General features: G+C 41.3%; 1 protein-coding gene across 15 annotated transcripts in view; it reads left to right on the top strand.

The window, feature by feature from the left end:
- Positions 1-19764, top strand: part of NCOA7 (nuclear receptor coactivator 7) — a 155888-nt gene that overhangs the window by 44767 nt on the left and 91357 nt on the right. The window contains exon 2 of one of the 15 annotated variants that reach the window (XM_054505549.2): positions 6496-6616. The exons of 12 other annotated variants lie outside the window; for them this stretch is intronic. Coding sequence is in view for 2 of the 3 variants with exons in the window: in XM_045865495.3 (XP_045721451.1) it covers positions 17972-17991 (20 nt within the window). In the remaining variant the exon portion in view is untranslated. Of the gene's footprint in view, positions 1-6495; positions 6617-17622; positions 17992-19764 lie in introns of all 15 variants that reach the window. 2 more of the 15 variants (XM_045865495.3, XM_064598072.1) reach the window with 2 other exon arrangements.

The following is a 19764-nucleotide window of genomic DNA, read 5'->3' on the forward strand; positions in this document are numbered from 1 at the left end:
AGGCAGACTGCTGTGTCAGTACCATAGAGCAAGAATCCAAGGGTTTCCCCACCCTAGGGATAAGAAGGGAAGATGAGAGGGGCGCCTGGGTGGCTCAGTCGTTAAGCGTCTGCCTTCGGCTCAGGTCGTGATCCCAGGGTCCAGGGATCGAGCCCCGCATCGGGCTCCCTGCTCAGCGGGAGGCCTGCCTCTCCCTCTGCCACTCCCCCTGCTTGTGTTCCCTCTCTCGCTGTCTCTCTCTTCAAATAAATAAATAAAATCTTTAAAAAAAAAAAAGGGAAGATGAGTTAGCTGGATCTGGGAAACCCTGGGTCTCCTCCCAAAGCAAGACAGGAGTTAGCTTCTGCTGAGGTAGAGGGTGGTGGAGAGCAAAAAAGGAGGTCTTTTCTCAGTAGTTACATTACTAGAACCTGAAATCAGGCATACCTGAAATCACTTGAAGAAGAATTAAAGATGACTGTGAGGTGGGGCTATCCTGCACTAAAGTGAGAAGTAGCTTGATGGTTGTGAGACATTAAATTGTTTAGGTGTGAACATAGCGTATGAAGTAGATATGGAAGAACCAGAGAACAAAAATATGGATTACATCCAGATTTTAAAATGGTTTTTATTAGTGTGTTTATGGAATACTTGATAGACTGGATGACCAAAATATGATCATGTGAACTTAAGCAATTAAATCAGAGGCCAATTATTCATGCTTTAAATATTCTTTTCTATACTAAAAAAAACCAAAAACAAAAAACCAAATTATATTTCTGAATCACTCTACAGTATTTAAAATATAGTTTGCACATACATTTTCAAGAACACATCTGTTGTACAAAGTGGAATAGATGCAAAGTTGATGGATTCTAATTTTGAATAGGTCGCATGATTTAAATCAAATTACTGTCAAGGATGGTTTCAGCCAAGTCATTAATCATTTTATTCATTTTTCCTGTGTCTATGAGACTATGTTACTGTTGATTATGACAACTGCGGTGCATGTTTTTCACAATTTAGAGCTAGGAGAGGTTTTGGTTTAGAAGTTGTATAATATATAATTTAAAGGAGATGAATTTTGATATTTCAGATTAATTTTGTTAGCACAGCAGAAAGCTGAATGGTAATTTGGTTATTTAATTTTCAGAAGGTAATTGAAGCAGATGCTGGTGAGGTCACTGGGGACTGAGTCATCTCCATTTCAATGGCTCCATCATTTTGTGTGTGTGTGGGGGGGGGATGTTTCCTTTTGCTAAATCGACTACTTTTGCTAGATAATGAAATAAATTTAATTTTTCTAAATACAGCCCTGACCATATATAATCAGGATTTCAGGTTATTTTTCTTTTATAAATGTAAATGGATTTTAAATGCAAAAACATATAACAGTTTTTCTTTTATAAGAACATATGGATTTTTTTAAACATAAAAGTTATAAACACACATACATCTAATATTTAAGTGCAATTTGTACTGTCTTTAACAGGTCAATGAAAACTTAAAATTATAAAATTGAGTTATGAACCTAATATAAATAATCTTGACTTTCTTCCTGTTTATTTTTAATGCACAGGAAAACCTTTTTCTAAGTTTGAATAAATGACCATATTGGTTTTTATATTATCTGATGCAAGTGGATACTTAAGACGTCTTAAGTATCTACTTAAGATACTAAGACACTTAAGGGCGCCTGGGTGGCTCAGTTGGTTAAGCGACTGCCTTCGGCTCAGGTCATGATCCTGGAGTCCCGGGATTGAGTCCCACATCAGGCTCCCTGCTCAGCAGGGAGTCTGCTTCTCCCTCTGACCCTCCTCCCTCTCATACTCTCTGTCTCTCATTCTCTCTCTCGCAAATAAATAAAATTAAAAAAAAAAAAAAGATTGAAAAAAGATACTAAGACACAAGATACTTAAGACGTCCCAAGTTCTTTGACTTACTCAGATTTAAGACTTTGAGTCATATAATGTTTATCCTTGGATTTGAAATAGATTCTTGTGTTACAGGGAGAAACTTGAGCATTGCTTATATCTCAGAAAGACCTTATGTGCCTGCATCTGTTAAGCCCAGTGGGTAGAATGGTGAACACAACAAATGTGGGTCTTGCTCTTCTAGAGATTATTTTTCACAAAGACATTAAATAAGGAAATATAAATGCATATGTCATGAGAAATTGCACGGTTTGCTATGAAGGAAAATAACAGGATGTTATGGAAGAATTGTAAGGGCAGTATCTACTCTAGATAGGAGTGATATTCAAGGAAGACCTCTAGAAAATAATGATATTTAAGCTGATCTTGGCATGGGCAGGATTTGCCATATGATCTATGTGTTTAGGAGAAGGGCTGGGGAAAAAGGAAAGGAGGGGTCTGTTCTAAGTAGAGGAAACACTGAGATTCCAAGACCTTAAGGGGGGAAAAGGCGTGGCAGATTCCTGGGTCTGCAGGAAGGCCTGTGGTGCTGGAACAGAGTGTTTTAGGGAGGATAGCACAAGAAGGGTGGAGCAACTAGAGGAATGGAGGTACCATTAAATGAAATGGAAAAACTAGGAAAATAATAGTTTTGAGTGGGAATCGCAAGAATTTAAGTTTGGACATGTTAATTTTGAGATGCTTATGAGACATCCCAGTAGAACCACGAAATGTACAGTTGGGTAGATGTGCCTGGAGTGAAAACAGAGTGGTCTAGGCTGAGATAGAAGTTGAGGAGTTGTTGGCCCCAGCCAGCAGGGGAATGGATGGGATCATATAGGGAGAGAATGTAATGTGAAAAGAGAACAAAACTTAGGAATGGGGAACAGAATTGATAACTCCAGCCTTTACTGGTCTAGTAGGAAGAAATCCAGAAGAGATGGAATCACAGCAGCCAAGAGAAAAGAGCAAGCATTTCAAGAAAGAGAGAACGATCAGAGGTTTTGGAAGCAGTAAGAGGTAAATTAGATGAGGACTGAAAAGTATCCTATCCATTAGGTTTGGCCACTTGGATGTCATTGATGATTGAATAAAAGCAGTTTCAGTGCAGTAGTGGGAGAAGTCAGTGTAATGCAAATGGGAAGTAAGGGAATGAAGTAAGAACTTCTAGGCAGTTCTTCTGGGAACTTGGCTGGGAAGGGAAGCCAAAAATTAGGGCCATGGCAGGAGGGAGATGTGAAGGTCAAGGAAGGGTAAGTTTATAAAGACAGAGGAGGGCACCTGGGTAGATGAGTTGGTTAAACGCCTGCCTTCAGCTCAGGTCATGATGCCAGGGTTCTGGGATCGAGTCCCGCATTGGGCTCCTTGCTCAGTGGGGAATCTGCCCTGCCCTCTCCCCCACCCCCCCCCCGGCTCTCTCTTTCAAAAATTAAAAAAAAAGACGGAGGAATAAGAGAAGTAAAGCATGTTTGTCAGTTAGTGGGGATGGTCCATCAGAGGTGGGGGTGTGGGGTCCCCCAGAGAGGCCAGCTTGATGACTGACCCTTATGTAAAGTCATGGGAACATTAACAAAGCAATAAAGCAGGAGATGAGCCACACCAGATTGCCTAGGCCCTGTCCAATCAGGGCCTATAACATACTGTAAAGTTTTACTTGTGTATATTGGTGGTCTACCCTCTTTTTTGCTGATTGCTCACTGTGTGCCAGGAGGCTTACAAATATGACCTTATTTAATCCTTAGAACAACCCATGAGGTAGATGGTGGTATTTTCCTCATTTTGACAGGCAAGAGAGCAGGCTTGGAGTGGTTTAGTAACTCCCCAAGTGATACGGCTAGTAAGTAATGAGTCAGGATTTCTTCCTTCTGTGTTCAACTCTTAGACCTTTATTAACTACGACTTCCATACTGCCTTCCAAGTATAGTGTAAAAATAAGTAGAATCAATCTATTCCATATTAGACATTTTCAGTTGTAATACATCATTTAGAACTTTATAGAAATTTTGTCATAAATTTTTTTTAGCAGTTACTAATGTGTCCTCTTTGTAATATATGTCCAAAGGTAGCTGAAGAATTCCTAAGTGTTTAAGACTTCTTCCTTACTGATACAAATCTTAAAAATAAACCATAAGCGGGCCTTGGGTGGCTCAGTTGGTTAAGCGACTGCCTTCGGCTCAGGTCATGATCCTGGAGTCCTGGGATCGAGTCCCACATCAGGCTCCCTGCTCAGCGGTGGGTCTGCTTCTCCCTCTGACTCTCCCCCTCTCATGCTCTCTCTCTCTCAAATAAATAAATAAATCTTTAAAAAAATAAAAAAAATAAAAAATAAAAAATAAACTATAAGTGACTGGGTTTTAAACTATTGGAGTTTTAACATAACTTTTCTGTTATAGGTGAGCATCAGTCGTTTATGTGCATTTTAAATGAAGAATGCCCATCTTAATGCTATGGGCAGGAACTTGATGTACAGTATGTTTGAGGAGCACAGCTCCTATTCTGTAGTAGCCTCTTCTGGGTACAGAAAGCAAGCCATTAGCAAATCTTCCTGCATTTTCAAGTAAACATTGTGCAGTGGAATGGTTATGTCTGCATAGCTCTGATAACAGCTGTTAAATTTCTTTTCCTGCAATCAGAATTCTAATGAGTGTCTCCAAGACCTTTTTTTAGTGCACTGTCTCACAGTGACTTCATTTTGTAGGCACATCATGTGAGGAACTTCAGTCCCTCTCTAGCAGTAGGTGTGGGATGAAGAGGTACCAGGTAATAAAGTAATTCATTAATGCCCTGGGAGCCTGGAAGAAGTGATTGAGAAATTAGAAAGAAAAGATAGCATTTTCTTTAGTAAGTATCAAATTCGTGTTAACTTGACGTCTCCTTTTTCTTCTTCCACTCATCTTCTTAATACGGGCACCATGTCTAAGTTCAGAAACATAAGATCTTTTAGGAGAAGGGCTGAGGTCATCGGGGCCACCATGCCAAGGACAGAATCTCTGCTGCATCTGACAAATAGGTCTTTTTCAATCTGGATTTGAACTTTTCCACCTACAGGGGCATTCCAGGGACCCCCCTCTTCCCGGGGGGTACTTGTTTCTTTCTTGAAAAGTTCTTGTTAATAGAAAGTTGTGTTTAAAGTTTTAGTTTAAATTTACTTTTTTTTTTCAATTTATTTACTTATTCTCAGTTACTGAGGATCCATGCAGAATATATCAAATCCCACTTTCATATATTATCATTGTATGTGTTTGAAGGCAACATCATGTTCTTCCTGAACCTTTTCTTTTCCATACTGAATATCCTAGGTTTCTAAATCTCTCCATCTAAGACAGTTTTCAGATTTTTCACTATCACGGTATGGCCTGATTAATGCATTTATAGGAATATTAGTTGTTATCCTTTTATTTTCATTAATACAGTATTTTATTAGTTTGTTGGTAACAATTGTATTCACACTGAGGGGAAAATAGTGTTTTTCCTTATGGGAATTGGACTTTTAATTTTATCTTGTTTGTTTTCTATCCCTTATTCTAATTTTCCCAGAATTTTGAAACCTGATTTTTTACATCAAACATATTTGCCAGCCTTCCTCGCTTGGGTCAGATATACAACCTGAACAGCATGCCTTCTGTATCCTTATCCAAGTAGTTGATAAAAATGCTGAATTGGAGAGCTGTACGAATTATGGCACATTAGTACCATCAGTGGATTAAATAATTATCTTTAACTCTTTCAACTTGCTATAAATCATCTTGCTCTGAGTTCAGTTAACTAAATTCTCTAGCTCATCTGTTTCCATCTTACTTTTAAGAAGGTAGTGTCAGACATTCTCAAGGACCTTAGTGAAATCTTGATATACAGGCGACATGCCCATTGATTGATATGCCAAATCTAGCAGTACTGTTAAAAAAGAGAATTGTGTTAGTTCATTTTCCCTCATTTTCTTATAGCCATGGTGGTTCCTAGCAGTCAATAATTTCTCTTCAAGTAGTCACAGATGATTAGTCTAATATCTGTCAGTTTATTTTTCAGGGAGTCACGATCAAGCTGCTCAGTGTGTCATTTCTAGAATCTGATTTTTTTTTTTTCTTTTGAAAACCAGAATTTATTTTTTTCTAATTCCTGTCTTTCTTCAGGACTCTTCAGAGGTTACTGGTAATGGTTCCACAACGAAGGGAGTTGTTTCTCACAGGGCTAGAGACTTCGTCCTGGATTTCATTTTCTTAGCTGTGATGCTTCATCCTTTTTAGGATGGTCTCTTTGATAGTGCTGCCACATTGGAGTGAACTAGATCTCCTTTCTCCCTCTTATGAGTTAACTCCACCCAATGTGCCATGGACACTGGCCCTATTGCTTCTTGCAGCCTCATTCTCTCAGCATCCCGAAAATTTCCTTGTGACTTTTTCCTTTGCATTGATTACAACCATCTGTTCATTCTGAGCTTCAGATTTCCATTGTTGTTCTTCTGGGTTTCTGTCATTTGCTTGTTGCTTTTGTCTAAGCTTCATTTTGTTCCTCTCTGCCATTTTTTGTACCTGCCTATTGAAAACCCGAGTTCATCAGGATACATTTGGTTCTTGAGATGCTTTCTGCTTTGCCTCTTCAACAGGCTCATTTGTGATGGAGTTGACAGAATGTTTTGAAGAACGAGTCATCCTTCTTGAACCATTTTCCTTTTAAGCCCTGGCCATGAGATCGTATTCATCTGTCCTTTCCCTCAGCAAACATTGGTAGGTTCACTCATATGCGGAATCTAAAAAACAAAACAAATGAATAAACAAACAAAAAGCAGAATCGGGCCTGTAAGTACAGAGAACACACTGACCGTTGCCACAGGGGTGGGGGGCTGGGGATAGGGCGAAATGGGTGAAGGGGAGAGGGAGATACAGGCTCCCATTATGGAATGAATAAGGCATGAGAATAAAAGGCACAGCACGGGGAATATAGCCAGTTGATACTGTAATAGCATTGTATGGTGATGGATGGCAGCTACGCCTGTGGTGGGCACAGCATAACATATGGAGACGCTGAGTCACTGTGTTGTACCCCCTGAAACTAATGTAACATTGTGTATTAACTATATGCAAATTAAAAAAAAAACAAAAACATTTGTAGGAATGTGCGGTCTGGTGTAATAACAGGATGCTTATAAAAGGAGTAACAATGGGATAAGTACCGAATAAGGGGACTGCCAAGTGCTAAGAGTATGGGGCAGAGGAAGTGACTGTCCAGAAGAGCCTGGGCATCATCATAAAAGAGGTGATATTGTGCTGTCTTCAGATGTCAGGAAGAGAGAATGAAGGGAGGGAAGTTTCACACGGACGAAAGACTGTGTATGGATACATGGACGCATGAAATTACATGGGATTTACATGTGACTGGGACACTGAGATGGAATCCTCAGATTCTTTAAGAGAAGCCTATCCCTTGGGTCAGTTCTTTTTCACTCTCTGCTGTATACTTCCATATCTTCCTTTTGACTCACAGTCCTAACCTTCAACTGGAAGGTAAGGGGAAAACATTGTTGACGACCCAAATCTATAAGATTCCTACCTAGAACTTCAGTCACTAGGGATTCATTTCATGTTTCTTCTGTTGGGGATCAATCCCTTGACCATGTGTCTGGACCAGTTACTCTTTCTTGAGTGATGGTTTTGATCATTCTTAGGCTGTTCTCCGCCACTTTGTGAATTAGTGTGCTAAACCTAATTCTACCAGGGCGAATTTGGGTTGCTTTTATTCCCCCTGACAAGGAGCCACCAGATACCTTCCTCTTTTGTTTTAATTATTAAAGGGATCAGCGAAATAATTACCAACTTAATTTTCTTACTTCCCAGGCAAGAGAGCACACATCAGTTCATTGGTTATGCTACCTAAGGATTAAAATTTGCACCCTGGATAGGAGGCATGAGTCCACAAGGCCACAGATGATTGGCTTTAATTCGTGTTAACTTGACATTTCCCGTTTCTCACTGGTCAGTAAAGATCCTTCATTTATGGCCCATGAGGGTCTAGCACACCAAAGATGCTCAGAGTTCATCATTTTTTTATCAGCTTTGGCTGGTAGCCTCCTCAAAATTCACAACCAATTTATAGTGAAACTCAGCACCAAGTTTACTTCCCAGGGAAGTGCTGCTGGGAGCAGGAAATTCTCGGGCAGGACTGGTGAGGGATTGCTGTGATCTCTCCGGTGCCCTATTGTTTTCTGAGGCCACTGGTGGCTCTCCCATCCATGGGACACCACCACACTGCTGCATCCCCGCATGGCACGCTGCTGAGCCTTCCTTCTGCCTGCCATGTGTCCTGCCCCCCCAAATTCTCTTAACTGGTTTCAGTTTCTCTCTGGAGCTTCAGACTAGTTTTCTTTCTTAGATCTTTTATAGATTATTTTCCAATTTCTAGAAATGCCGTTTAAGGAAACATTTATGTTTTTCAAAATAAGGTTTCTCTGTTACCGTAGAGTAAAACTATTGGCTCTAGAAATCTGGTGATTTGTTAATTTGGGGTCATAATTTTAAGTGATTCTCATAGTTTAATTGCATTGAAGGGAAAATAAGAAATTAAGGGGGCAAAAAATCAGAAACCAGGAAAGACAAATGTGCTTATAATGAAGATCAAATACAGATACATAGAACAATTACTTGATTAGGCAGACAACTAAAACTCTTAGAAGAAATAACCGGGACTGGTCTTTGGTGTCAGGATGGAGGCAGGAGGTTGCTTTGGGGGCCTTTGTCCCCTCTCCCAATGACCATGTCATCAGCATTCCTCACATACCACCCCAAATAAAAAAAAAGTCTACCTGCTTAGCAGATGCGGCTTTAAAGCAAGGCTCAGAACCTTTCCTAACCCCTCCAGATCTCAGTTCTGTTCCTGATTTCCTCCTGGAGCAATTATAGCCTGGCCCCACTCGCTTAAGTAAGGCCTTCTTGCCTCTGTCTCTTCCTTCCTTTTTGTTGGTTCTACATAATTGTTTCCTCTCAGAATAATGGAACTTTTTTTTTTTTTTAAAGATTTTATTTATTTATTTGAGACAGAGAGAATGAGAGACAGCATGAGAGGGAGGAGGGTCAGAGGGAGAAGCAGACTCCCTGCCGAGCAGGGAGCCCGATGTGGGACTCGATCCCGGGACTCCAGGATCATGACCTGAGCTGAAGGCAGTCGCTCAACCGATTGAGCCACCCAGGCGCCCTGAATAATGGAACTTTTTAAAAAATGGCATGTTTCACTGAAGTTGTCACTGTTTTTTAAAAATACTGCACGCAAAAATATTTTCGTAGGGAGATAATCAAGAAATGATGAATCTTTAAAAATAAGTTGTAATTGGATACACAGTAAGAGAAGTATTAAAAGAAACATGTGGGTGGCTTTTTTTTTGTTTTTAGTAAACGCAAATGTTTGGCTTTAACCATGGAAAGCTCTCATGAAACACCTGTGTGTCTGAAATCATCGCGAGGTAAAACTAAAGTAACTCAAAAATATAAATAATGCTTATTAAGTACATGTGGACATAGTATAGTTAGTCCTCTGCACCTATAAGAAAATTCTAGAAAATTTCATTTAAAATAATGAAGAATTTTGTTCTCTGAATAGTCAGTTTTCCTATGATTTAGATTTATCTCTTAGTTGTTTATTTGTATGGAATTTAGAGCAAGAAAATATCTTAAAAACTACTTAAGCTAACTTCTTGGTCAAGCTGAGTTACTGAGCCTTGAGAGGTGGTATTGAACTGGAGTCACTGGCTAGCGAGGGCATCATTTACCCATTCATTCAGCAAATGTATTTTGCTTCTGGTGTATATCCTGGATACTGTACTAAGCACTGAGTATACAGTGATGTGTAACTAAGACAGATATTGTCCCTTCCCTCAGGGAGCTTATATTCTATGAGGGAAAACCAGATATTGAACAGTTGAACTGCAGTAGTGGTGATTCAGTTAGACTATTGATAAGTGGTACAAAGAAAAATTAATGGCAGAATAGCCCTGGTGGAACGTGGAGATTGAGATGGAGCAGGATCCAGGGTCCAGGTTTCTATTAAACAGCTGAGTGGACAGTGGTTTTCCAGTAAGGTAAGAGACACCTCGGGGAAACCAGATTTGGGAGAGGTAAATGACAGGCAGGCTGGGTTTGGGTTCCCTTGAATTTGGTGTGCCTGTGGGAAGGGCACATGGAGAAGTGGAAGAGGTGATTGGATACACAGGGGAGAAGCTCAGAGCGTAATTCTGAACTGGAAGTATAAAGTTTGAGAGGCATCAGTTTAGGAATAAAAATGGAAGCCGTGGGCCATGGGTCCTCTGAAAAGAGAGCGGGAAGAGAGAACTCCCAACCCTGTCCCATCCCTAATCTTCCCCATCGCTGTTAGTACATCTACCCCTTAGCTTAAACTGAAAACCTGGGAGTTGGTTTTAATCTTCTTTCCCTCACTTTCCACACCTAGTTCATTAGCAAACCCTGTTGACTTCACCTCCAGAACATAACCTAAGTCTGTTTACTTCATCTCCTTCATCCACTCTCTCTCCTGGATTGCTGCTGTAGCCTTCAGTTGGTCTCCTAGCTTCTACTCTTGCCTTTGACAATCCCAGTCTTCACACGGGAGTCAGAGAAGAACTTTTAAAACCCAAATCAGATCATCTCATCCTCTAGATTAACTCTTCCAGTGGCTTCTCATAGCCCTTGAAACAAAATCTAAACTCTTTACCTTGGAACAGAGCCTGCAAATTTCAGCCTCTGCCAACCTCTCTGATCTGGTCTTACCCTTACCAGTGTTCACCCGGGCGCCGCATCCCAGCCGCCTGTGGCTTTCCTCCTCGAACACAAACATGAGCAAGGCGTGGCGTCAAGGAAGCCAGAATATATCTGGTAGTGTTGATTGCAGCTGAAGGGTCAAGTGAGATCAGAGTCGGAAACTGTCCACGCAGGCCTCCCAGCCCTTGCTCACTGCTCCCCCCATCCCTGCTGCGCCCTCTGTGAGGCATTTCCTGAAGCTCAAGGCTCTGTGACCGCAGTGCCCCTGGGATGAGTGTGGGGGTCCCCAAGGAGTCTGGAATCCTGACCGGTCAGAGGAAACGCACAGCGAAGCCTTGTTCTTATTAAAACAGAAAATAGAGACCAGAGGAACAGAGGATAAATGAGAAAGAATACGGTTTTTACAGACTGCAGGCCTCACCCATTTTTCATGATTAAACGCAACAGTAAGTAAGAACGATAAGAAATTGAAACAGTGTAAAAGAGGGAAGCATAAGTGATTTTTAAAGTCTTGACCTTTTCTTCCCTTCTCCCCTGCAGTTTCCATTCTCTAAAGGTCATCTGGATGATAGGATCATATCGATCCTTTTGGAAATATTCATGCATATGTAATCATGTCTTCTCTCCCATGCTCATAAATAGATTCCGATTGCTCTTTAACTTCTTTTCTTTTTACTTAATGTTATATGTAGACATATATTTATGATGATTTCATATTTTTTGCTATGACACTTGTATTGTCATCTATATGATAATATATCTAAATTCCTTGCAATGATCAATAAACTTTGATAGTTATTCCAAATTGCCCTCTGAGAATTGTGTCCCAGCTGGCATTCCTGCAAACAGTGTTTTTCCTGGGATGTTACCATTCTGCTAGAAACACATGCTTTTGAAAAGTTGCTGCTTGGCTGGTACAGCCACTCTGGAAAACAGTATGGAGGTTCCTCAAGACATTAAAAATAGAGCTACTCTATGTCCCAGCAATTGCATTACTAAGTATTTATCCCAAAGATACAGACATAGTGAAAAGAAGGGGCACATGCACCCCAATGTCCATAGCAGCAATGTCTACAATAGCCAAACTGTGGAAAGAGCCAAGATGCCCTTCAACAGACGAATGGATAAAGAAGATGTGGTCCGTATATACAATGGAATATTAGTCAGCCATCAGAAAGGATGAATACCTACCATTTGTATTGACATGGATGGAACTGGAGGGGATTATGCTAAGTGAAGTAAGTCAAGCAGAGAAAGACAGTTACATGGTTTCACTCATATGTGGAACATAAGCAATAGCACGGAGGACCATAGGGAAGGGAGGGAAAATTGAATGGGAAGAAATCAGAGAGGGAGACAAACCATGAGAGACTCTGGACTAGGAAATGAAGGGGAGGTGGGTGGGGTGATGGTGTAACTGGGTGATGGGCATTAAGGAGGGCACGGGTTGTGATGAGCACTGGGTGTTATACACAACTAATGAATCCTCGAACACTACATCAAAAACTAATGATGTACTGAGATGCCTGGGTGGCTCAGTTGGTTGGGCGGCTGCCTTCGGCTCAGGTCATGATCCCAGGGTCCTGGGATCTAGTCCTGCATCGGGCTCCTTGCTCTACAGGAAGCCTGCTTCTCCCTCTGCCTGCCGCTCCCCCTGCTTGTGCTCTCTCTCTGACAAATAAATTTTTTCAAAAATCTAAAAAAAACCCAAAACTAATGATGTACTATATATTGGCTAACTGAACATAATAAATAAATTAAATAAATAAATAAATAAATAACAAAATAATAAAATAAAATAAAAAATTGGTACTTTGGGGATGTTTTAGTCTACATCAGCTTCTCCTTCCTCCTTTCTTCCTGTTTCCTGTCTTTTTGTCTTTCCTCATTTTTGGTCTTCCTTTCCTAGTTTTCTTTCTTCTTTCCCTTCCTCCTTTTCTTCCCTTCTGCCCTCCTGCCCTCCCTCCACCCAGTCATCGGTATTTACAAAGAGGCCGTCCCACACCAGGGAGTGTGCTGTAAGAGCCCTAAGCAGCTCACGTCCTCTTGAGGGAAAGGATAGTGGACTTCCAGGCCTCCCAGCTCAGGCACCTGCTGAGATCCTGCAGGCAATGAACTGTATGTTCGTTTGAGAGCAACAAATATGTAGGAGCACAGACATAGCTTGTATGAAGAGAAATGGAAGGTACTGGATATATTTAGCCTGAAGAAGAAAACTTGCTGGGGGGGTGTGCTCTCTGCTTCCCATCTTGAAAGGCCTGCCTTGAGGAGCAGAAAAGTCTCAGTTCTCTGATACAGGGGAGGAGAGCAATCAGATCAATGGCTGGAAACTTCAGAGGCGGATTCTGGCATTCAGCATCACAAAGAACTTTATAAATGCCATTTATTGATTTATAAGTAATAATTGTTTTCTGTGTCGGTGAGTGCGCCTTTTGATACAGGTGGCAACAAAACCCCACGACAGCAGGCGAGCCATACGAATGGCGGACTTCCGGGTTGGGACGCTGTGTCTCTCTGCTGTTTTCCGTTCCCCCTCAGACCCCGCAGTGCGCTCCTGGGGCTCTGGACCCGTGATGTGTGGTGACAGGAAGACGGCCAGCCTCCCATCTTCCTGGGTAGGAACAAGCAGGAGTGCTTCCTGGCAGCTCCGTCGGTTGTGCAGCTCAGCTTCGCCCTGACTGGACTGAAGCGAAAACACCCCTTGGGGGGAGGGAGCAGGCCGGGAGCGCACGGTGGCCCGTGGCCGGTGGTCGGCTGCACTTCCTGGTCTTGCTGAGCAGGAACAGCAGATTTTCCCCGCTGCTCTACCCGTGGGGCAGTTCCCTGTTCAGCCTTGTGGCAGCCACGAGTGCTGCTCAGAGTAGCTCACTCTTGTCCGTTTTCCCGACCACACTGAGGAGGAGCCTGTCTGCGAGCTGGACTTCCCTTGGCGCCCATTTTATGGTGGCATAGATTTGGGGACCGAGGGATTACTTCGGAGTTGAGCATTTACAAGTTCCTATGTTTGACAAATGAGGGGTTTCTCTGGCAATACAATCCATTTAAAAATTTTGCAGGCTTTAATTCTATTGTCGTTGGCCACACTCCACGGGTTAGTAACCAGAACCATGGACTTTGGGTGGAGATAGAACCGGCTCAGGAATTTTGGTCTCTCAGCAGTGGGCTGGTCCTCAGCTCATCTCCTGGGCCTTCGGAGAGGCACTGCCCTCTGGGTCTTTGCTTCAGGGCAGTAAAAACCAGTGGCCTGAGCTGGGGAAGCACTGTTTATTTGCTTCTTAGGAGCCCTGGACGGTGTTCTAGCTGCCTCAGTGCATTGGGCCACCATCCTGTGTGTCTGGCAGAGGGAATAAGTGGAGGTATTTGGGAGGAGCCTGAGGAAGAGCAGCTGCTTCTAAACCCTCATCTCAGTACAGTAGCGTCCCCTACTTTTTTGCACTAACTTTAGTTGGGGGCAGGTAATTTGGCTTTTCCACGTCTGCAGGACTCCAGGGGTCACCAGGCTCTCAACTGTTGCAAACCACAAACAAAAATTTTCTCTTAGCAAAGATATATTTTCATCTGGTTCTACTTTAAGCTGATAAATTATAGTCTAAGCTCGTCTCTTTCTTGTAAGATCTTACTGAAGACTTGAAAGAAATGGAGAGTTTACTTTAGAATCCTAAAAATTCTCTTAAGCTCCCTAATAATACACTCCTGATAGGCACACTGTCTGGTTTTAAGGTACAAAAGACATCCATTTTATTGTCACATGACAAAGGTAGCCAGCTTCCCAGCTGGCATCCAACCCCAGCTCAGCCGATCTACATTTTGGGATCCTTCACATGAAACAGCCTCAATTCTTACGTAAATTTCCATAATAGTCAGGTCTGTCTTTCCCCTTTGTTGGGGCAGGGGGCCAGAGTCCCGAGTAACAGAAAACAGATGAAACTAGCTGAGGAGAGAAAAGAAGGCATTAGGGGATTTCCTGGCACACCTAAGTTAAAAGTCCAGGTTAAATTTTAGATTTGACTTCAGGAATGTCTGGATTGGGGCCCAAATAATGTCATCATGACTCAGTTTCTCTGTATCTGAGTTCTTCCACTCTTTTGTCTTCTCAGATTTTACTTGATAAACACTGCCGACTCAGGATCTCCCTTGTGCAACATCAGGCAAAGCAAGTGTGTTTGCCAGTAATTGACACAGGATTCACTGTGACTGGACCAGCCTAGGCCATGTGCTGGTTCCTGGAGTCACTGCTTCTATCTGAGAGGCCTCAGTGCTTTGACTGGCTTGGGTCAGGTGTCCCATCCCTGGAGCTGGGGTGGTGCCCTACCCAGATATGGTATTAAAAGGGGGGAGGGTATATTTACTGAAAATTGAAACTTGATGTCAAAACAAGGAGGAAAAGATTGTAGGGAGGCCAACAAAAGTCTGCTACAATTATCTATAGAGTGTTAGACACTGAACTAGACACTGCAGTTAAAGCTTTTAATTTTTAATTTTTATTTTTTTAAAGATTTTATTTATTTGACAGAGAGACAGCAAGAGAGGGAACAAGCAGGGGGAGTGGGAGAGGGAGAAGCAGGCTTTCCGTGGAGCAGGGAGCCCGATGTGAGGCTTGATCCCAGGATTTTGGGATCATGACCTGAGCCGAAGGCAGACGCTTAACGACTGAGCCACCCAGGCGCCCCTGCAGTTAAAGTTTTTAAAAAGAATGACATATGTTGAGTCTCAGTTTCTAGGCACTGGGGAGTTTTGAGAGGATCTGTAAATGTAGTACTTAATTCCGTCATTGGATGATTTGATCAGATACGTTTTAAGGAGCTTTCCTACATGAGATTTTATGATTTATGCTTCTTGGAAAATGAAATGGAAAAGATAATTTGTTTATTAGCTTAGGTAATTATTTTATCATTTTAAATTTATCATTTTAGAGTTTTTAATATTGTGACAGCTTTATGTAAAATTCTGAAAATTCAATTCAGTGCTTTCTTTGACATCATAATTCCCCTAAAACAATATCTGAATATGGAAGAATTAATATACTGATGGAAAACACCTTCTTTTTTGTTTGTATGGTAGCCTCACTAAAGATATAATTGTTGATAAATGCTGAATTTTAGTTTTTGTCCATGCCACTGTGGAATTGTAATGTATGTATGGGTTAAATATTGAAACGTGCTTTTTATTGATTGGAGCTTTATTGCCTAATCCATATAAACAGCAATGAAACTTTTCTTTATTTGACTTTCATTTGAACTGTGGCTAATATACTCCCTGCAGAGAGTCTCCACAATAGTTAAAAACATATTTATTTTCCCCCATCTTATGCAATATTGTTGTCATTACATTTTGGTTTTCTTCATAAGCTGCCTTTAGTCTCAGCCAAAATACAGTCCAGCTGAGTTTTCTTACGGCTTACCGAAGGAACATGGAAATCCACAGGAAATTTGGATGATTATTATTATTCTAATGTTATAAGGGTTTAAAAAGTTTTATAATGTGTATTAAAAGGAATCCCTAAGATCAGAACACTTAAAACTATATAAATAAATGCAAATCTGTAAGAAATTACCTTGCCTTTTATCAACTATTTAAAAAACTCCCGTGCTCGCTTCGGCAGCACATATACTAAAAAAAACTCCCAAGTGTGGGGCGCCTGGGTGGCTCAGTCGTTAAGCATCTGCCTTCGGCTTGGGTCATGATCCCAGAATCCTGGGATCGAGCCCTGCATCGTGCTCCCCACTCAGCCGGAAGCCTGCTTCTCCCTCTCCCACTCCCCCTGCTTGTGTTCCCTCTCACTGTGTCTCTCTCTGTCAAATAAATAAATAAAATCTTTAAATAAATAATTAAACTCCAAGTGTAAGTTTCTTGGTACAAAATTGCTATTGGAGAGGGTGGCTTGATGACTCAGTTAATGGTATGTAATGAACTCTTTTTTACCTCTGTGTGCTGAGAGACGTAGTAGGTACAAGAAGAATTAATGATAAGAAAGTCCAGTTTTGTTTATTTGGGGGAAAGAGGCAGGTGTTTGAATTGTGGGGGAATTGTTAGGTCTTGCCTCTCAAAACACCTTATATTATTCTTTGAATTAATAGATTGGTATTGGGTGGAGTTTGATTTCTGTGGTTGGAAGGGTGTAGAACAACCTCCCTTGAGATGAGGTCCCTTTTAGTCTGTGTGACATGGTCAGCTTCAAGGGTTTTATCAATTTGTGAAATTTGATACAGATAAAACTCAGCCTGTCATTAGCCTGCTTTATCATTCCAGGACTAATGTTTGTTCATTTCCTTATTTATTTATGTATTCATTCATTCGTGCCGCACCTTATTCTACAAGGATTTGAGATACCTTATAAAAATTACACACGTGTAACCCACATGCAACCAGCCTTGTTTTGGTCCACTCCCAGCATTAAGTCACGTTCAAAGAAATAAGCACGATAGAGAAAATAATTCAGGTATTTACTTCAACTCTCAGGAAACCTCCAGGAGGGTAGTTAATTTTATATGATGGGACTTTTTTTAAAACCCTCTTTTGGCTTCTGAACTTTTACATGGCTGTTGGCTATTTCACCAGACTCCTTCCTTCTTCTTGACCCTAAACTTCATGCTATTAGTTGTGTAGTTGACTCAGAACTACTTCCATGGTCAGTGTTACTAAGGGACTTCTTTTCACGGCACCCAACTGGCTTAGTCAGAAGAGCATGCAACTCATGATCCCAGGGTCATGAGCTCAAGCACGATGTTGGGTATAGAGACGACTACAGTCAGTCGGTTAGCAATAAACATACATACATACGTACATGCATTAAAAAAACAAAAACGAAGGGACTCCTTTCCATAGTTCTCCCTATTCATGAGTAGAGCACATACTGGTTTCCCAGGTGTCAAAACCCTTCCTCACCCTTAACTCTAAAATTATGTAGGACCTCATATCCTATATAAAAAGAACACTAAAAAGATGTAGTAGTGTCTGTTATTAACATTCATAAAGGCAATTTGTTGCAGCGAAAAGTGCCAAGAGAGGACATGATGCCAATATAGGACTTAGTAAAAGATGTTTTGCAGTGGGCCATCATAGTATGGTCCAAGACTGCAGCTCTCTGATCATCTGAATTGACCCAAGAATAGAACTTTATGCTGTCTGGAGCAAAAAATGCAAACATTGACTACTTAGAGACCAAAGCGGTGATGGAAACGAGTGGACAGTAGGTGGTAACTGCCGGCCTTCGACGTTGGTGCTCTGTGGGGAAGGAAGACTGGGGCCTGATGACGACAGACACGCCTTTTCCAAGGAGGGAAGCTGTTGTTCTGCTCCAGCCTGGTTGGCCATGCGGGGCCCAGGACCAATACTATTATGTCTGCTAATTCTTCAAGGTGAGCCTGAAATCCACATTTTTATGTGAAATATCCTCATTTTAAATGCTCTCCTTTAGTCATTAAGATTTTCAAAAAGTGCTTGTGGGCCACGCAGAACATACAACAGGCATTCAGTCACATCTGTGATCGAGAAAAGGATAGCCTGCTTGTTTTTTTTTACAGATCCATCAGTCTCACTTTCATCTTCTCTGTTGTGCTCAAGATTGGTGTTCTGGCAAAGTCTAGAGTCTGGCGTTCTCTGATTCTCAACATTAACTAGGTATACAACTATTCAGTTCACTTCTGACCCGAACTGCCCTGAGTCAGTGTCAGACTTTACAGGTTTAAGAGCTCAGTCCCTCAAGACTGTCCTCACTTCAGATGCCATTCATAAGTCCTGAATCCCCAGTCAACCCACACTTCTGTCCAGCTCGGCTGTACATTTGGGAGTTCCTGTGATCCCTCCTCAGGTTTGACAATTCTAAAACAACTCACAGGACTCAGGAAAACACTTTGCTTACATTTACCAGTTTATTATACAGCATATTTTTCAGCAACAGCCCAATGGAAGAGGATGCATAGGGCAAAGTATGGGAGTAGGAGGGTGCAGAGCTTCCATGCTCTGTCTGGGCATGCCACCCTCCTAGCGCTTCAGTGTGTTCACTGAACCAGAAGCTCTCTAAACCGTGTCAGTTAAAGGTTTATATGCAAGTGTCATTGTAGAGGCATGATTGATTAAATCATTGGCATTGGTGATTGAACTCAATCTCCAGCCCCTCTCGCCTCCCCAGGAGTCTGGAGGTGGGGCCAAAATTTCCAATCTTCTAATCAAGGCTTGGCGGTTCTGGTGACCAGTCCCTATCCTGAGGCTGTCTTAGCCCCCCACACAAACAACAGGAGTCATTTATCGACACACAAAAGATATTCTTATCACTCAGGAGATTCCAAGTGTTTTAGGAGCTCTACACCAGACTGGAGGGACAAAAACCAAGCATTTATTTTTTATTATAACACAGGGGTTCTTTTCGATTGGTTAAGAGCAAACTAGTACACTTGAGAGATGACCATCCTTGAGGCTTTTTGAAAAGCCCAACCAAGACTGCCATGTGGTTGGAAGGTCATCACCCCAGAGACTGGCCCTCAGAAATAGGAAAGCAAGGCCAGGATTTTTCTTTAAAAATCTATTTTTGGTGTGCCTTTACATACAAATGAATAACCTCAGAGTTTGACAGCAATTTTAGAAGGGAAGAATTTCGAAGTAGATATTACTAGTCTTCCATCCCGTGAATCCTATTTTTGAGCAATGTCATTTCCCAAGGATATAGACAGTATATATCAAGTAGAAAAAATACCTCTAAGAAATTGAATGGACATATTGGATGTAAACCAACTAAGCTGAGAGCATCTGCCAAAATAATTTTTCAGATTTTATACTTGATAATACATTATTCTTTCTGAAAGTACCCAAAATGACAGGAAGAGTTATGAGGCAGGCCACTTCTCATTTATAGCATTGAAATAACATTATCATAAGAGAGGAAGCATATGTGTGTGTCTAAAATTATTCAAAGGCAGTTAAATATTATTAGAATATATTTTAAAAGTTGGAAGGAGGAAGAGAAGTTGAGTTAGAGCATATTCTAATTTTATGCCACTCATAATTGTTTTCCTCAGCAGGACATTTTTGCTGATCACAGATGTTATGTTTCACTCATGAGGCTTTTAGGAGAGCATTAATTTACATACTAAACTGATTACTTCTGGACTGTATTTTTTAGCTTTTATTTTCCT

This window comes from Mirounga angustirostris, unplaced genomic scaffold, assembly GCF_029215605.1.
Source record: "Mirounga angustirostris isolate CCGP_5_RB_7025 unplaced genomic scaffold, mMirAng1.0.hap1 SCAF_8, whole genome shotgun sequence".
Classification (NCBI taxonomy): Eukaryota; Metazoa; Chordata; class Mammalia; order Carnivora; family Phocidae; genus Mirounga; species Mirounga angustirostris.